The sequence below is a fragment of the Emydura macquarii genome, unplaced genomic scaffold (genome assembly GCF_026122565.2).
Source record: "Emydura macquarii macquarii isolate MOO-44397 ecotype Brisbane River unplaced genomic scaffold, CSIRO-AGI_Emac_v2 contig_561, whole genome shotgun sequence".
Lineage (NCBI taxonomy): Eukaryota > Metazoa > Chordata > Testudines > Chelidae > Emydura > Emydura macquarii.
This window is the reverse complement of record NW_027130698.1, coordinates 13,830,835-13,847,188: the sequence shown is the minus strand read 5'-3', so window position 1 is coordinate 13,847,188 and position 16,354 is coordinate 13,830,835. Positions and strand designations below refer to the sequence as shown.

The following is a 16,354-nucleotide window of genomic DNA, read 5'->3' as shown; positions in this document are numbered from 1 at the left end:
CAGGACCGGAGAGGGGTGACCCAGGGCGGGGAGAGGATGCCCGGGACCCGCGGCACGGACTGGGGACTCACTCACATGGGCATCGCGGGCCAGTCCCTGCAGCCGCTCCCGCTTCTCCGCCCCCGCGCCGGGCGGCTGGCCCCGGGCGGCCGAGAACAGCGCCCCCCGGCCGGCTCCTAAGCCCATCTGCTCCCGCCGGGAGGCCGCGCCGCGCTCCCTGCGGCGCCGGAGGAAGGCGAGGGCCAGGAGCCCCCGCATGGTCCATTTCTTCAGCTGGAAGCCGCGGCCCGGCACCGAGTAGCGGCGGCGGCTGGCCCCGGGAGCGGGCGGGTTCCGCCGCAGCAGGCGCCCGGCCAGGACAAGGCACAGCCCGGCCAGCAGCAAGCTGATGAGATCCGGCATCGTCCGGCCGGGGGAGGCGGGTTCGCCCGGCGCCTCCTCGTCCTCCTCCCGGGGCAGCTACGGCCTGACCGGGCGTGCCGGGGTGTGTGCGCGCACTTCACTTCACTTCGCTGCGCCTGGATCCAGCCCCTGGAAACACACACACACACTTCACTGCACGATCCCGCCCCTGGACACGGACACGGACACACACACACACACACACACACACTTCACTGCGCGATCCAGCCCCTGGAAACACACACACACACACTTCACTGCACGATCCCGCCCCTGGACACGGACACACACACAATTCACTGCACGATCCAGCCCCTGGAAGCACACACACATACACTTCTCCGCACGAATACCCACCACGACCGCAAAGGCCAGCCCCTGGCTACACACCCGCTGCACTCAGCCCCGCCTCCCCTCACCCAGACACACACAGTCACACACTGCGCGATCCAGCCCCCCTCCGACCCCTGCCTACACACACCATCGCTTCCAGCCCTTGGCTGCGCACCCTCAGCCGCTGGCTCCACGCTCTGCCCACTACAGCTTCCTGGCTTCCCAATCCTAGCTCACAGCGTCTGGATCTGGCTGCAGCTGCTCACCACCACCAGGAAAGCTAGCCCTGCCCACTCTCGGGAACTGCTGGATTTGGGTCTGAATTCCCTTTGTTCCCGGCCTCTTTCTCTTTCTTTTTCATTGTCTTTCATGTTTGAAAAGCTATTCTCTCCTTCCTGCCCCCTCCTTTCCCCTTCCAAGTTCTCAGGAGCTGCTATGAACTAGGGGTCTCAACCCTAGTCTAAGATAACCATTGGCCTCCAGCCGTAGCTTGGGGTCACCACCCCACCTGAATCCTGGTCCACGGCCACCAACCAGTCCCAGCCATAAACCTACCCTGGGGCCACTAATAGGTTCCATCCCTAGCCTGATGCCTCCAATTGCCTAACCCCAGGTTGGGTCCACCATCCATCCTGAACTCTAGCCTGGGGCTACCAACCAGTCCCAATCCTAACACTAGTCCATCCCTGGTCAGCAACTTTTCCTGATTTCTAACTCTATCTTGGTGGCACCTACCAGATGCACAATTTTCACATGGTCTTTTACTGTTTGTTTTACTCATCTCCGTTATGGGGCTATTAAGCTGTTTATTTATTGCCGACTTTGTTCCCAGATGTTTGATGTCAGTGTCAGAATTGTTTTACTGAAAAGTTCTTGCAGATCTCAGTGCACTTCCCAGAAAGGCTATGTATGCTTATACAATAATTTAGAAGGGGAATTCCAGGCTTCTCTGGCTATTGGAGTTCAGACATGATTTCCCAATATCCTAGGAGCGTCTCAGAACCTGGCAATGAAGTTGAAGCTGTCCCAGTTAGTTTTGCTGGTGCAATAGTACTGTCTTGTTCTTGTGTTATATAATATAGTGGGCCCAGTGTCTGGTGGTGCTTGTGAAAGTGTCATTTGGAGGTGGGGCACAATTCCTCTAGTGTGTTCTTTATTTGTCACAAGGTGGTTGGCTCTTTAAGGGGATATGAGTTTCAGCCCCTCCTGTGACACAATCAACTCTCCTCCCCAGGTGGGAAAATTAAGGTCATGGGACCCAATCAGGCCTCTGGTTGTAGATAAGACAGGCCTGAGGGGCAGCTGCTCCTGCGTCCCCCTTGTGTATCATGAAGACCCTGCCTGCCCTGGCCAGGGGGTGAGGCTGCCCCATCTGAGCTGACGCCGGGCTGGATCGGCGGGTAAGTGTGCCCTGGGCTGGCCCTTCCCACTAATGTAAAGTGATTGCCACCTGTGAAGTCTTCTTTATCAGGGCCTGCTCCTGCTCAAGCCACTGAGTGTCTTGTCATCCTCTTCTCTGAGAGCTACATCAACCCCTGACTGCATAATAATCCTCCGGTGCCCTTACAAATGGGAGTCTGCCTGATCTGGAACATGTCGTGCCTGAGACAGATCAAATCAAAGGTGGAAGGACAGGAACTAAAAAGTGGTGGGAACAATTTAGTGGAAATGTCGGGTTGGCTCCTTTGCTAGTGTAAATCAGCATAGCTCTGTTAAAGCCAACGAAGCTACACTGACAACTTTAACCCGAATACTTGACATATAATGATTGAATGTGGACAGAGAGGGCAGCAGCACAGATTGCCTTTTTAGCCCAGTCTGAAGATAAGAAAACAATTTCTTCCAGGACAGTCAAAAGATGAAATGCTTCACTGTTGTTCCTTTCTGATATCCTGGATCAGAGCAGCTCTGATTCACTACAGAAGGAAAAAAACTATGAGTGAGAGCCCTATGAATGACAGCTCTGATTATTTTTGTTCGTAATTATGCACAAATCAATAGTAACTTCACAAACCTATACAATTAAATTCTCAGGACAGGTCTACACCAGAAGCGCTATACCGCTGTAGCGCATCTGGTGAAGATGCAGTATGCCCCCATCAGCATAATTACTCCACCTCCGTGAGAGGTGGAAGCTATGTCAGCAGGAGAGCATCTCCCACTGACACAGTGCCAATGTGGATGGCGCTTAGGTAGCTGTAACTTGCGTTGCTCGGGGGGGGGACACATAAGCAATGTAAGTTAGATCGATTTAAGCAGTAGTGTAGACCTGCCTTCAGTTACACTGACTTTCCACAGCTTTAAAGGTCTAAAAATAAGGGCACATTCCCTTAAAATATTAATACAGATTTATTTCCATTTGCCAAACCACTAAGCCCGTTATACAAACTCAACATTCATCACTGACTTCCAGTTTCTAACAATTGCTCTTTTGTCGTCATCATTACCCTGGGCATGAATGCTTCACAAGCCTTATTGATCCCTGAAATACTCTCGGTATCTCTGAGTAGTCCAAAAAGGTGTAGATTTCTGTTAACATCATATTTGTATCAATATATCATAAAGATAGACACCATTCTTTGCTAGTGTATTTAAACAAGTTGGAAACGGACAACAGGAAGGATTGATCTGTTCTGCTTTATGCAGTGATGTTGGATATGTTTCCAGATTTGTTAGGTTGATTGTTCCAGGAACTGAAGACATTGTTTCTGAATGATTTTATTAGCAATATTGTATTACATGAAAATCATTTCCAAGCAGCAAGACTTGTAATAGGTCATCATGACACCACTGTTACTGCTTTTAAGGAAGAATGGTACGTACACAAAGCCCAGCTCACCAGGCACCTATTCCTAGAAAAAAGATTGTGCAACAGGCACTTTTATTGCCACAGATGCTTGATTCTAAATGTTAGTGTTGAATATTAAATACTGTAACCTGTTCCACAGTATTAATCTCCAAAATACTTGGAACACTGAAAATTCAATTAACGTCTGAATCAGTGTTTTTTGAATTGTGACACTAGGATCCAGACTCTTTCAGGAGGCGTAAAGAAGCTTATGAAGGAAGAGGGTTTTCTTTTTTCTTTTAAGATTTGTGGGGGAAATAGGAACGTGATATCAAGCGTACATCACTAACAATACAGAATGTGGAACAGTGTACAATGCAGTACAACCTGGATTTACTAGTTTCTGCTTATTTCCAAGTTTGTTTATGATCTCTGAGTTGAACTAAGCTTCTGCAATGCTTAGTTCTGCAATTGCTTCCAGCAATCCTCTCATCCCTGAACTCCAGATTCTTTAAGCAGCATGGCTTCCTTATCCAGTCTTCAAAAAGAGTTGACGCTTGGGAGATTATACTCCAGGTATAGGCATCCTCTCTTCACTGTATTTTCCAGCTGGCTTGAGGCTTCTAAAATTAGGAGACATGGCCCTGAAGGTTTTGAAGTTGAAGTTACGTGTTGGGAGGATGCTTCTGAATGCAGACTTCAAAGTATGGTAGCCCAGTTCCCTCAAGATCTTTGCTGTGTGCTAAATACTCAACATAGGTAGCAATATTTGCTGAGCCTAAAGTGGAAAAGGCCCATTTAAAAGGGAAAGTTGCAAAGGGCATACTCTACAAATGAGCAGGAGGTGGGACTGGACATTTGAAACAGGACGCAAACCATGTGGCTGTCACATAGCTATAACTGGCTGATCCAAAAAATCCTTTACTTTGAGAATGTTCAGATCTGGAACAGAACTTCAAGTACTGACTTAGGATATGCTTCTTAAATGCAACTGTTAGTTCTTGGAAGAATTCTTATGTCAAGCTAGCTACCACCTCTCACAGAGGTGGATTACCTACAGTGAGGGAAAACCCCTTTCCGTCCATGTAGAAAGCGTCTACACTACTATGGTACTGGCATATAGATAAGACATTAGTTAAAAGGACACTGTCAACTTAAAATTAAATGTAAGTTTTAATACACATTCCCTCCAATGCTCCAAACTTTGCTGCATTAAGAACCTCAAAGTGAAAGTGGCTATAAACAAAAGCGAAAATGTCTGAAAGTTGTTAATTTTTTTCATCATTTCAACTAGAGGAAATGTTACTGGTGATGCTCTTTGTTTATATTTTACAGGGTTATGGACCCAGGACTCCACTTGTCTGATTAAAACATATAGGGCCTATTTCATCGCTATGCTGTGGCTCTATGCCACATTTGTACCTCTGGTCAGGAATCACTTAAGCTGCAGGGCTGCCCCAATATCCAGCCAACTAGTGTGATAGTCCTAACTTGCACCTGGTTATAGCAGTGCTCGGTCCATTCCCCTACTCAGTCTTTTGGAAACATCCTATGACAGGGTATACAAACCCAGCACAAGGCAAGAAGGGGTTAAGAAGCAGCTATGGGCCAGGCAGCCCCACTTTTACCTGTGAGGCAAGCCGGGCTTGCAGGAGAAGCCTTAAAAAAAGGAGAAGCTTCTCTCAAAAGGCCTCTGCCTGGGGAGATGGACAACCCTCTCATCCTCCCCTCCAGCAGAGTGCAGAGCAGAGAGCTAAACTACCTTGACTGTGAATGCAGAGTGGTGGGGACAGGTGGCTGGAGGATCTGGGTAGGACAGGGAAACTGCAGCCGCTCTTTATTTCTGTTACTTTAGTTTTTTGTCTTTTGTTACTTTGAGGACTGAGACTAGGGCTGGGTCCCAGGGCAGACCACTGCTGAGAATACAAGCCCTTTCAGGAGACGGTGAACTGATGTAGGAAATAGCCTAGGGAAGAAGCAAGCGATCTGACCGGACGGACCTTAACCGCTCGCTACAACCACCTGGGCTGGAAACCAAGATAGAAGGAGAGACTTGGTTCTCCTATAGCCTTGATGAGAGAAACTAGCTGGAAGACCCCAGACACAAGGGGCCAGAAGGACTATATGAGACTGGGCCAAGACCATCAACCTGGTGTAAGGGACTGGGACTATTAAGTGAAAACCCTGGTGTACCCCAAAAGGCGTGAGACCAAAGGTGACCTGGCCCAGGGTTCAAGTCACAAGGCAAAAGGAGAGCACTAGAGGGCCCAGACAGCAGGACTACAAAGAACTAATCCTGGTGACGCACTGGTGAGTCACTTTGCCACATATCCCAACACATCTGTATTGGGGACCCCTGCAGAGATGGGACATGAAGCTGGGCCTGTTACTGGGCCTGGTTAACGCCATACATGAAGTAGATCTACCTCCTGGGGACTCGATCAGCTTTACACTGCCATACAGGGATCAAAACACAGTGATGACTTCAGCCCACGCTTTTAAATTACTAGAGTCCCAGGATTAAGCTTTGGCCTGAACTAGAAAAAGTTACATCAGTATCACTATGTCTGTTAAGGGTGTGATGTTATACCGATATAAACTGTAGTGTCGACACAGTTGTAACAACAAAGAGGTGCTTCATACCAGTATACTTTATTTCACTTCCTGAACTGGAATAAACTATATCTGTATAAGCACTCTTATATCTACAGTGGGCAGTTTTTTTGCCACTTCAACTATACCAGTATAGTTAAAGCAGCAAAACTTTCTAGTGTAGACCAAGCAGACATTCTTTATGCTGTTTCTTTCAAAGTCCCACTAGATGGCATTCATGCAACAAGCAAAAACCAAGCATTGCAAAAGTATATAACCTGTGATTTTTTCAAAGTTTGTCATAGTTTTATTTTAAATGCTTTGATATGCAAATGCCAGCTTCCCCCTTCTGAGTCTTATTTATAGAGGATAGTTTATAAGCATCTGCCATAATAAATGGAAAATAATGAAATAACATAATAAAATGGTATGTGGGACTTTAAAAAAAAAAATCCCTAAAAAAGACAGAAATCCAGTCATTGTCTGTACTGAACTTTTAATCTAGATATTTTGTGCCTACACTGGTTTGTTGTAGGGTTACATGCCAATATTAGGCTACTGGCACTGCAATTATTTTGGGGGAGGATGGAGAGTGCACAGGTGCACACTTTTTTTAAATGTAGTATTCCCTGATGCAGTGATAGGGTTTTACAACTGCAGGCTGGCACATCCTCTGCTACAGAGGTCTACTGAGCCAAAGCATGATTCTAACAGGCACATGATACTCGGAACAGGAATATTGTGCATTGCTGCCAGCTAGCACCATCTGCTGGCTTGTTTTTGCTCCTGATAGAAGTACATGGGCTAACAAACTGAACGGTTAGACCCTCCTCCTAAACGCAAACCATGCCCTTTGGGAGTGTGGGTGTGCGTTATCACATTAGCAAGACCACTATTCTAAAAGTCGTCCTTTTAGTACCCTATTCCCATGTTACAACTTTGATCATCCCATGGTGCCAACTTCCACCCAGCTTGTTATGTTTTCAAACAAGCATCATCCATGCTTTCTCCCATGCTACTCCTTATGTTTTGGAGGAACTCTCCATAAATATCCACACCACTAACCTTCTTTATCCTTCCTCCAATCCTTCTTGACTCTCTCTCCTTTGCCATGATGCCTACAAAAATCTTGATAAGTTAGGCTGCTGGTGTTTGAGACCACTGTCATTCTGACCAGTATAGTTTCATTGTTTCCTTGTTCTCCCCTGTTTTGTCTGTCTGCAGCCACATATCTCTCACCTTATTCTTAGATTGTAAACTCTTTAAGGCAGGGACTGTCATCTCCACCATCCCCCTCCCCCCCAGTGTTTGCACAGCACCTACCGCAATGGGGTACAAGTCTGTGACTAGAGCTTTTAGGCACATGGTAATACAAATAATAAGGTTTTGAGACCTCCTGTTGATCTAGCCCAAAACCGTGTGTGTTTTTTAAGGAGGAAAAGATTCTTTACTCTGACCACCCAGATTGTGTGTCAAAAAATATTATTCAAAGTTTTGCTGCTGACTATTGATATATAAAGGGAAAAGTTAAGAGCATCTGTCCTTAAAACAGGAACTTTCCCTCTCTGTACATAGCTAAATGAATGCATGATCAGCATCTTCATAGAATGTCCAGCTTTTTGCTGCCATTAGGATGGTTGAGATAATGTGTGGGGCCTGACCCATGACCTCAAATTATCTACGGACCAGGTCTAATTTTTGGATCTGTGGACTTTGACCCCAAGTTTACTGCACTAGGAAGCATGGATGCCAGGTTAACCGCCCATTGGGGAGGCTGGCCTATGGCTCCTCCCCTTCCGCGTGAGGCCATGCCTCTCCCCCTCCTTCACCACCATGGAGTTCCCCCCCCCACCTCCACTGAAGATGGAGGAGCCCTGTCCCCCATCTTCAAAAAAGGGAGGAAAGAGGATCCGGGGAACTAGACCGCAGCCTCAGGAAAGATCATGGAGCAGGTCCTTAAGGAATCCATTTTAAGGCACTTGGAAGAGAGGAAGGTGATCAGGAACAGTCAACAGGGACATGCCTGACCAACCTGATTGCTGATGATGAGGTCTGGCTCTGTGGATGCCATATACCTTGCAGCCCCTCACAGTATTCTTATCAGCAAGTTAAAGAAGTATGGGGATGAATGGACTATAAAATGGATAGTGAACTGGCTAGAGCATAGGGCTCAACGAGTAGTGATCAATGGCTCCATGTCTAGCTGGCAACCGGTCACAAGGGAGAGGCCTGGGGCCAACATCTTTATTAATGATCTGGAGGATGGGGTAGATTGCCCCTCAGCAAGTTTGCGGACGACACTAAGCTGGGGGGAGTGCCCCTGCAAGGTAGGGATAGGATACAGAGTGACCTAAACAAACTGGAGGATTGGGCCAAAAGAAATCTAATGAGGTTCAACAAGGACAAGTGCAGAGTCCTCCAGGAAGGAAGAATCCCATGCACAGCTATAGACTGGGGACCGACGAGCTGGGCAGCAGCTCTGCAGAAAAGGACCTGGGGGTAACGGTGGATAAAAAGCTGGATATGAGTCAGCAGTGTGCCCTGGTTGTCAAGAAGGCTAATGGAATATTGGGCTGCATTAGGAGGGGCATTGCCAGCAGGTCACGGGAAGTGATTATTCCCCTCTATTCGGCATTGGTGAGGCCGCATTTAGAATACTGTGTCCAGTTTTGGGCCCCCCACTACAAAAAAGATGTGGACAATTTGGAGAGAGTGCAGCGGAGGGCAACCAAAATGATTAGGGGGCTGGAGCACAGGACTTATGAGGAGAGGCTGAGGGAACTGGGCTTGTTTAGTCTGCAAAGAGAAGAGTGAGGGGGATTTGATAGCGGCTTTTAACTACCTGAAAGGGGGTTCTAGGGAGGATGGGGCTAGGCTGTTCTCGGTGGTGGCAGATGACAGAACAAGGAGCAACGGTCTCAAGTTGCAGGGGGGAGGTCTAGGTTGGACATTAGGAAAAAGTTTTTTACTAGGAGGGTGGTGAAGCATTGGAATGGGTTACCTAGGGAGGTGGTGGAATCTCCATCCTTACAGGTTTTTAAGCTGAGGCTTGACAAAGCCCTGGTTGGGATGATATAGCTGAGGTTAGTCCTGCTTTGAGCAGGGGGTTGGACTAGATGACCTCCTGAGGTCCCTTCCAACTCTAATATTCTATGATTCTATGATTCTATGATTCTAGAGCCAGGCCGCCCCAAGTCACAATAGGGACACCCTGGCTGAGAGTCCCAGCCAGCAGCCCCAGCACCAGTTGGGCAGCCCGAGCTGCACGTGGCCCCAGCCACCCCGGAGAGGCAGCCACATGCAACCCCAGGGCCTGCTGGTGCCCCCAGTCGCCCCAGAGCTGGGACCGCACGCAATCCCAGCGCCCGCTGGCAGCGCTGGCGTGGCTGCCCCAGAGCGGCGGCCCCAGTGTGGCCCCAGCACCTGCTGGAGGCCCCAGCAGTGCCAGGGAAGTTTCTGTCGGAGGCAGCAGGAGGGGGCGAGGCTACGCCTGGCTCTTTGGGAAGGCGAAGCCTTTCCCCGCCTGCATTACCCGGCGCTCATGGTAGGAAGGCTGTTCCTTTGTATAAAGGTGACCCAATCAGGCCCCATTTATTGATGGCAGTTGTGACCGTTAACCTGGTTAACAGTGACGCTTGACTCATCCTGGGTTCTTCAAGTGCACCCCTCGCAGGCCTTGGGCCTCGGGCTGTCACCTCTCTTTTGGGGTGAAATCACATGATTCTCCCACGCTGAACAGATCTTGGGCTGCAGAGCCAGTCCCCCACGATTACCTCAGCAGGTCTGACTTACGTTCCGCATCTGCTGTCATCGTTTCTCCAAGAGCAATGACTGAGGTAGTGAGTAACCATGTGTTACTTGTACACTCTAGCGCACCCCGCCTGTCCCTTCCGTGGGCTCAAGGCATAACTTGCTCAATTTAGGCATACCCACCCTTTCCCAGTTCCTAGGGCTCGGGGAGAAAGGCACCTATCTTTACCTAATTCCTAAGGCTCAGCCATATTCTTCTGCAGGTTTGCAGGACCTTTTCCCAGTGAAAAAGCCTTACAGGGTAACATCCTTAATCTCTATTTATTAACAATCACCAAGCAGAATAAACACGCTAAGCACACCATGCTATGCTCACCAATCCTGATCACGCAGGCCGACTTTCCCTGTTGGCCAGGCAAGTTTGATCTCGTCTGGGTTCTGGTTGCTGCATGTCGTGGTTGTGCAGAGGATTCTAGCAGCTCTGATCTTGGGCTGTGTCTTGGAGATGAATTCTTCTTCTTTCAGATCTTTCCTTTTTATTCTTGTTTCCTAGCTGGTCTCCTTTTTGGACCCCAGTTTATATAGTGAAACTTGAGTCCTGCTTAGCTATACCTTAACCTCATCACCTCAGTTGATTTAAATCTTGCAAAATTAGTTGTTTCTGTCTGTTGCACAATCAAAGAATCAGACAAACAACACAGATAAATGATAGAGAAGTAGGGACCATAAAGGTAAAACAATGAAGTATACATTTCACAATCATAACTGTTAAGTGATTCCTTGCCAGACAAAATACTATCAAACAGAGTTTTCTTTAAATGTGTTAAGCTCTGTTTCTTTATCTGGTGATAGTGGGTACTATTAGTACAGGAGCAGCTTCTTAACAGCCTGATATTAGATGGAAGGTGAGGATGTGACTGCTTCTTAGCTCATAGCTGCTGCTGTTCTACTGTGGCGGCTGCTGTTTATTTCAGAAAAAGGCCTCACACAAGCAGCCTTCTAAAAGCAATGTTTTATTTTAGAACAAAAGCATTCAGAGAAAACAGATTACAAAATAAACCAGTCTCTATGCATGCCTGCTTCTCCTTAAGCTTTACCCTTCCCTAGGGGTGGGAAAGCCCAGCTTTTTCAGACTCCCTCTGCAGAGTCTCTAGATGTATCAGTAGGATATCTCTTTGCACAGCTTACAATTGGCACCCCCCCCCCCAAGTGTGTTTTTAAACTGTTTATAATCTTTCATTTTAGCTCCCAGCACTGGCAGAACAGCTATGTCACTTTGGCCTGGGGCATGGAAGCATGCCATTGTCCTGTAACTGCTTCCCTCAGTGTTAGCTGGGAAGCTGGCTTTCTACAGCTTGTGATGGGGCATCTGCTCCACGTTGGCCATGAGGGGATTAACAGACCCACAGGCAGACTGCACAAAAAGCAGCCAATATAAAGGAGGCTGCGAGGAGCTGCTAATCCGGGCCAGCCAGGCCCCATAAGAAGAGCTGCAAAGCAAGACACCAGTCAGTCACTCCTCCTGGGCTGACTGTACAGGGAGGACTGGCTACTAGCACCCTGTACAGAGCAGTGCTGCAGGCAGGGACCAGGGGAGCTACAGCTAGCTCCTGGCTGGCTGGCTGGCTGCAGGGACTTGCAGGCTGAGGCCCTGAGACAAGCGCCAAGAAGGTGCTGGGGATGCAGGGAAGAGACCCAGAGAAAGGTACGGAGGAGTTAGAGGGGATGCAGCAAGTGGCTACCATCTACAGGATCCCTGACATGTACCTGGAGTAGCGAGTGGGCCTGAGTCCCCTCTTCCCCCTCACTACTGGAGAAGAAATGGCTGGACAATGGGCTACAGTGGTCACTGGATGGGTGGGGGGTGGGGGGGAACAGAGTGTGGCGTGGTCAGCGGGCACTGTCGCTGAAGAAGATGCTGTGTTCCTGGGAGTGATGCAGGTCCCAGAGAAATGATGGTGGTGAGGTACCACCAGCAGAGGCTGCACTAGTGAGCAAAGCTAATCCCCATGACAGCCAGCAGGAGGCGCCAGAGTGGTGTGCTCACCCTGCCACATAGCTTTTGTTGTTTTCCAACTTGTTTTTCCCACAGCCCCCTATTAAACCAGATCCAGACATTCTTATAAGCCAATAGGCAACAGCTTCACTTCACTGGCCAGCTCCCATACAGAATTTTCATAAAATCATTACATCTCTGCATAGTTACATTATTACAGAGCATCTCCTCATCTGTCACACCAGTGACCTCAGAATGGGTCACTCCATTCCTGATTTACCAAGACATTCCTGAGCGAAGTTATAATAGGGAGGAGCTAGACAGGAAACCATCAAAAAGCTGAAGGAAAGGAAGAAGCTTTACTGCTGGCTTGCTCTTTTCCCCTCCACTAGCTGCTGGTCACTGGTTATGCAATGCCACCAATCCTGACAAAGAGGTCCTTGCTTCCTCCATATTTCCCACTGAGGAATAGGAGTTCAGCCACAGGCAATATCTTAATATTTGACAGCTACAAACAAGTAACTCTAACCAGCTATCATGTTAGTTGATGCTAAACATCAGCCACAGTAAGCCCACCAGTTAATCTTTTCAACCCTAAATTAGCTTCCTGAAACTAAATGAAACAACAGCAGTTGTGACAATCATCCTGCATAAATATCGACCAGTTTGATTGGGTTCCGTTTTCCAATCTGCATTAGTTGGGAGACTCATTTACCTCATAATATGGTGCTTGATTTTAACTCCAGCAGCTGCCTGGTCATGAGGCTGGGCAGAAGTGCAGATGCAGGAGTGCTTGTGGCTAGAAGCCAGAGAATACATTTGAGAAGGGTGCTTATAGATTAATTCCTCAAATAGCTAAATGAATCCTAGGTTAAACAGCCTTTCTGTCTGGAAGATCACACATAAGCATTGCATGTTAATCCTCAGAAATGATTTTGTTTTCACTTACCTTAAATGGTCAAATGATAAATTTAACAAGCTATATCACCTTGTATTGTATTAGAATGTTTCGTTATAACTCTGTGGTGCAAGAGAAAAGATTGCTGATAAAGTAATAGCCAGTAATTTGGGCAGGCTACCTTAGCTGGCATCAGCGGTGTGGTCTCAACATTATATTCAGCTATTTACTGGAACTGAAATATATCTTTTGGCATTTAGATTGATAATGCTCTATTTCTTTTGGGGCTGATAATTAAACAAGTCTGTTGCCTTCTGAAATGATTATATAAAGTTAATAAGGACTGGTTTGTTGTGTGATTTAATCAAGTTGATAATTCAGTTAACCTTCATATTTACCCACTTTCTCTTGATTTATTTGCTTGTTGAGTTAAAATATATATTAAAATGGAAATCTTTGTAGTAGGGATGTTTCCTCTTCAGCCACTAGCACTCAACCTTACAAATCCCTGGAATAAAGAGGTAACTCTGTGACCTACCTAGTGGTAGTCCATACAATTAGCCCATAGTTCTCCCATAACTGGTGTGTTTTTTGAAGGGAAGTTGAAGGGAAGTTATATGGTGATCACTTATCAAATAAACAGCATCGGTTCCGGAACCTCTTGAGGGCCTGCTGTGGTGGATATGGGTCAGTCCATCTAAAGGGTGAGCAGTTCCCTATAATAAGTCTATAGAGCTCACAAAAAGGAGAGGGGTCATGATCCCCTGTCAACTACTGACGACTCCCAGTCTGAGAACCACTATTCTGGCCCATCTCTGTGTAATCTGGGAAAGGTCCTGCCCTGCTCTACCACCTGTGATGCTCCCTCTTCCCTCTGCCCGTCTTCGGCCTGTGACAGGTGCTGGCTCCAATCCCCCAGCTCTCTCACTGCATTACCTTGGGCTTGTACAGCTGCCGCTAAAGGGGATTCAGAAGTTACACCTAGTAACCGTCCTGCAGTGAGAGAGAAGCTGAGTTCTGGCAGCACTCAGCCCACCCCCCACTCCCTTTGCACAAGCAACCAGATGCAGGAGAGGCCAGGCTGGATTGTTGTCACACCTGGGCACAGTCAGGGCTGTCCAAATCCCCCATGTTTTTATTACCATGTGCGTGGGGATGTGAGGGATTATCCCATTAAAAACTCCTGCCCGGTAGGAGGGTTGCACGGGGAGTGGGGGTGGGGATGCACGTGGCGAGGGCACTGCTCTGCACCGAGAGCCTTCCACCAGGCGGCTGGGCAGAGGCGCGCGCCTTTCACTCTCGCCCAGCGCTGCCGGCGGGAGGCGCGCGCGCGCCCACCGCCGGCCTGCGTGCCAGGCGCGCGCGCTCCGCGCGGCCCAGGCGCATGCGCCTTGCCAGGGCGGTTTCACTTCCGGCGCGGGGCCGCGCCCTCCTGCCCGGTTTCCGGGGTTCGCCGACCGGTCGCCGTCTCTCTCCCTCCGCTCTGTGAGCTGCCGCCCGCAGGAGTGTGAGGGGAGCGGGGGGGGGAGGGGAGACGGCCGCCGGGATGGGCTCAGCCCTGGCGTGTGCCGCCCCGCGCCAGCAGGACCGGGGGGCCGGGCTCCGCGCTGCCCTCTGAGCCGCCGGGCGCCCGGCGTTGAGGGGCCGGCTGCGGTAAGTGCGGGGGGGCCCCACCATGGTCCCTCCCGGATTCCGTCCCGCCCACCTCGCGCCCCTCCCCCCGCCTTGCCTTGCCCCCCCCCCCCGCCGTGCTCCCTCTGTCCCCCCCGCCCCCACCGTGTCTCCTGCTTCCCTTCCCCCCCGCCCCCCCGCTCTGCCCCATCGTCCCTCTGCTGACTTCCCTTTCCCCACCTGGCTTTTGGTCGCCATTTCTTGGGGGGCTCCCAGCCTTGCCCCCCACCACGGAGCCGCTGGAGGAGCCCTCTTCCCTGGTTGCTGGCCAGGGCTCTGCTGCTGTCGCTCCCCCCCACCCCCGTTGTGGTGGGAGGCTGGGGCATGCTTTGGTGTTGGGGCCTTTCCTCCCAGGGCTGTGTCTGCATCTCATTCATTCACAGCCTCAGCCTGGGGGGGGGGGGGAGCTGAGTTTAATTAATACAATGTTAGATAGAGCCAACTTTTCTCTCCTTCCCCCCCTCCCCCCCAAAATCCATCCCCCAAATCCCATAATTGGTGACTACAATGAATAGTGTGTGTGTGTGTGTGTGTGTGTGTCCCGCGAACGCCAGAGCTGGCATTTACTGCTCTTTGGCTGGTTCAGTCTGCTGGATAAAATCAGCTATATCCTCAGTTTCTGCTGCTGTTGAATAAGAAATTAATTTCTGAGACTTTTAATCTCATGCTGGTGCTGCAGTCTGAATTGAAAAATAAAAGGACTTGAAGTAAACAGTGCTAGCATCTCAGTTAATAAAAATGGTAATTTACTTCCCCTCAGAGTACTTACATTCTAGGTAATAGAGATCTGGAACCTCTCTTACACAGTGCACTAATGCTGAAGTAGATGAAGTTGTTGTAATTCCTTAGTTCACCACACATTCTAGTCCATGGTTTCTCAAACTGGTCTGGGCAATGCTTACTGGTGGTCCACAGAGGTCTAGCTACTTCCATGGAAATGCATCTTTGTTTCAAACTGGGAGGAACAGAACATATAGGAGGGAGAGATTAAATGAACAGCATGCAAATAAAGGACATAATCCATGCCCTTACAAATGGAAGAGAGGTATCCGGAATACAATCATTATGTGAACTCCACTAGGAAGTTTGATAACCCCTGGGCTACCCTGCTTATTATGCCCTTGGATAGGGTACACTGTGCTATGGTATCTAGACCCCAAGTCATGCCTTCATCACTTTTCTGTTGTTTGCTGGAGACATGAATATATAAACATATGCCCTGATCCTGCAAACATTTACACATATTCTTCAAGCATATAAGTATCCCATTGAAGTCAGTGGGACTATGTGCATTCATAATAGGCTTAGAAGGTCTTCTGAAATATTGGCTCAGTCAGGGGATGCTATATCTAATTTGTCAGATTTGTAAGAAAACACTGGGACCTAGTGACTCATGACCAGATAAAACTGATGTAAAATCCCTGTAGACTAGAGTTCAGAAACTGACAACCCTTTGTATTGAAGCATATATCAAATCATCTTACATTTCTGTATCTAAAACTTGCTCGCTTCGACTTTGATTTCAAATACTTTGTGCTGTTTGTGTCTGAATCAAATAGTTCTTACCTGTGTTTTATGAAGGCATTAACTGTGTTACTCCCAAGGGGAATAAATTAATAGTCTAGCACAGCAGGTGAAGAATGGAAAAGAACCAGCAGATTTTGCATCTGTCATGCTCTGAAGACAGAATGGTTGGTGTTTTTTAAAAATAAAATGTCTCACTGTTTTAGATTAATATGGAATATTAAAATTAATATACAATATGAAATATAAAATGGAATAACTTCTCTTGCTTGTGAAAATAGTTAAGCTTTGATCCTTGTTGGCTTTGTTGCATCCTGAAAGGAAAGATCACTTTTGAGGCATATTAATTGACAGAAAAATGTGTTGCCAGTTTAGTGTTGCAAAGTACAGTCAATAAATA

The 16,354-nt window shown here is 48.3% G+C and overlaps 2 protein-coding genes across 4 annotated transcripts in view; one reads left to right on the top strand and one right to left on the bottom strand.

Moving 5' to 3' along the window:
• Positions 1-952, bottom strand: part of LOC137147806 (rifampicin phosphotransferase-like) — a 59,663-nt gene extending 58,711 nt beyond the window's left edge. For both annotated transcript variants that reach the window (XM_067540193.1, XM_067540194.1), the window contains exons 1-2: positions 884-952; positions 76-531 (exon numbers count right to left, since the gene is read on the bottom strand). In XM_067540193.1, the coding sequence (XP_067396294.1) occupies positions 76-402 (327 nt within the window). In that variant the 5' untranslated portion in view covers positions 403-531; positions 884-952. The remainder of the gene's footprint in view (positions 1-75; positions 532-883) is intronic.
• Positions 953-14,294: 13,342 nt separating this feature from the next.
• The window catches only part of ZDHHC7 (zinc finger DHHC-type palmitoyltransferase 7), a 29,171-nt gene continuing 27,111 nt past the window's right edge, over positions 14,295-16,354 (top strand). For both annotated transcript variants that reach the window (XR_010918355.1, XM_067540191.1), the window contains exon 1: positions 14,295-14,412. The gene's annotated coding sequence lies outside the window, so the exon portion shown is untranslated. The remainder of the gene's footprint in view (positions 14,413-16,354) is intronic.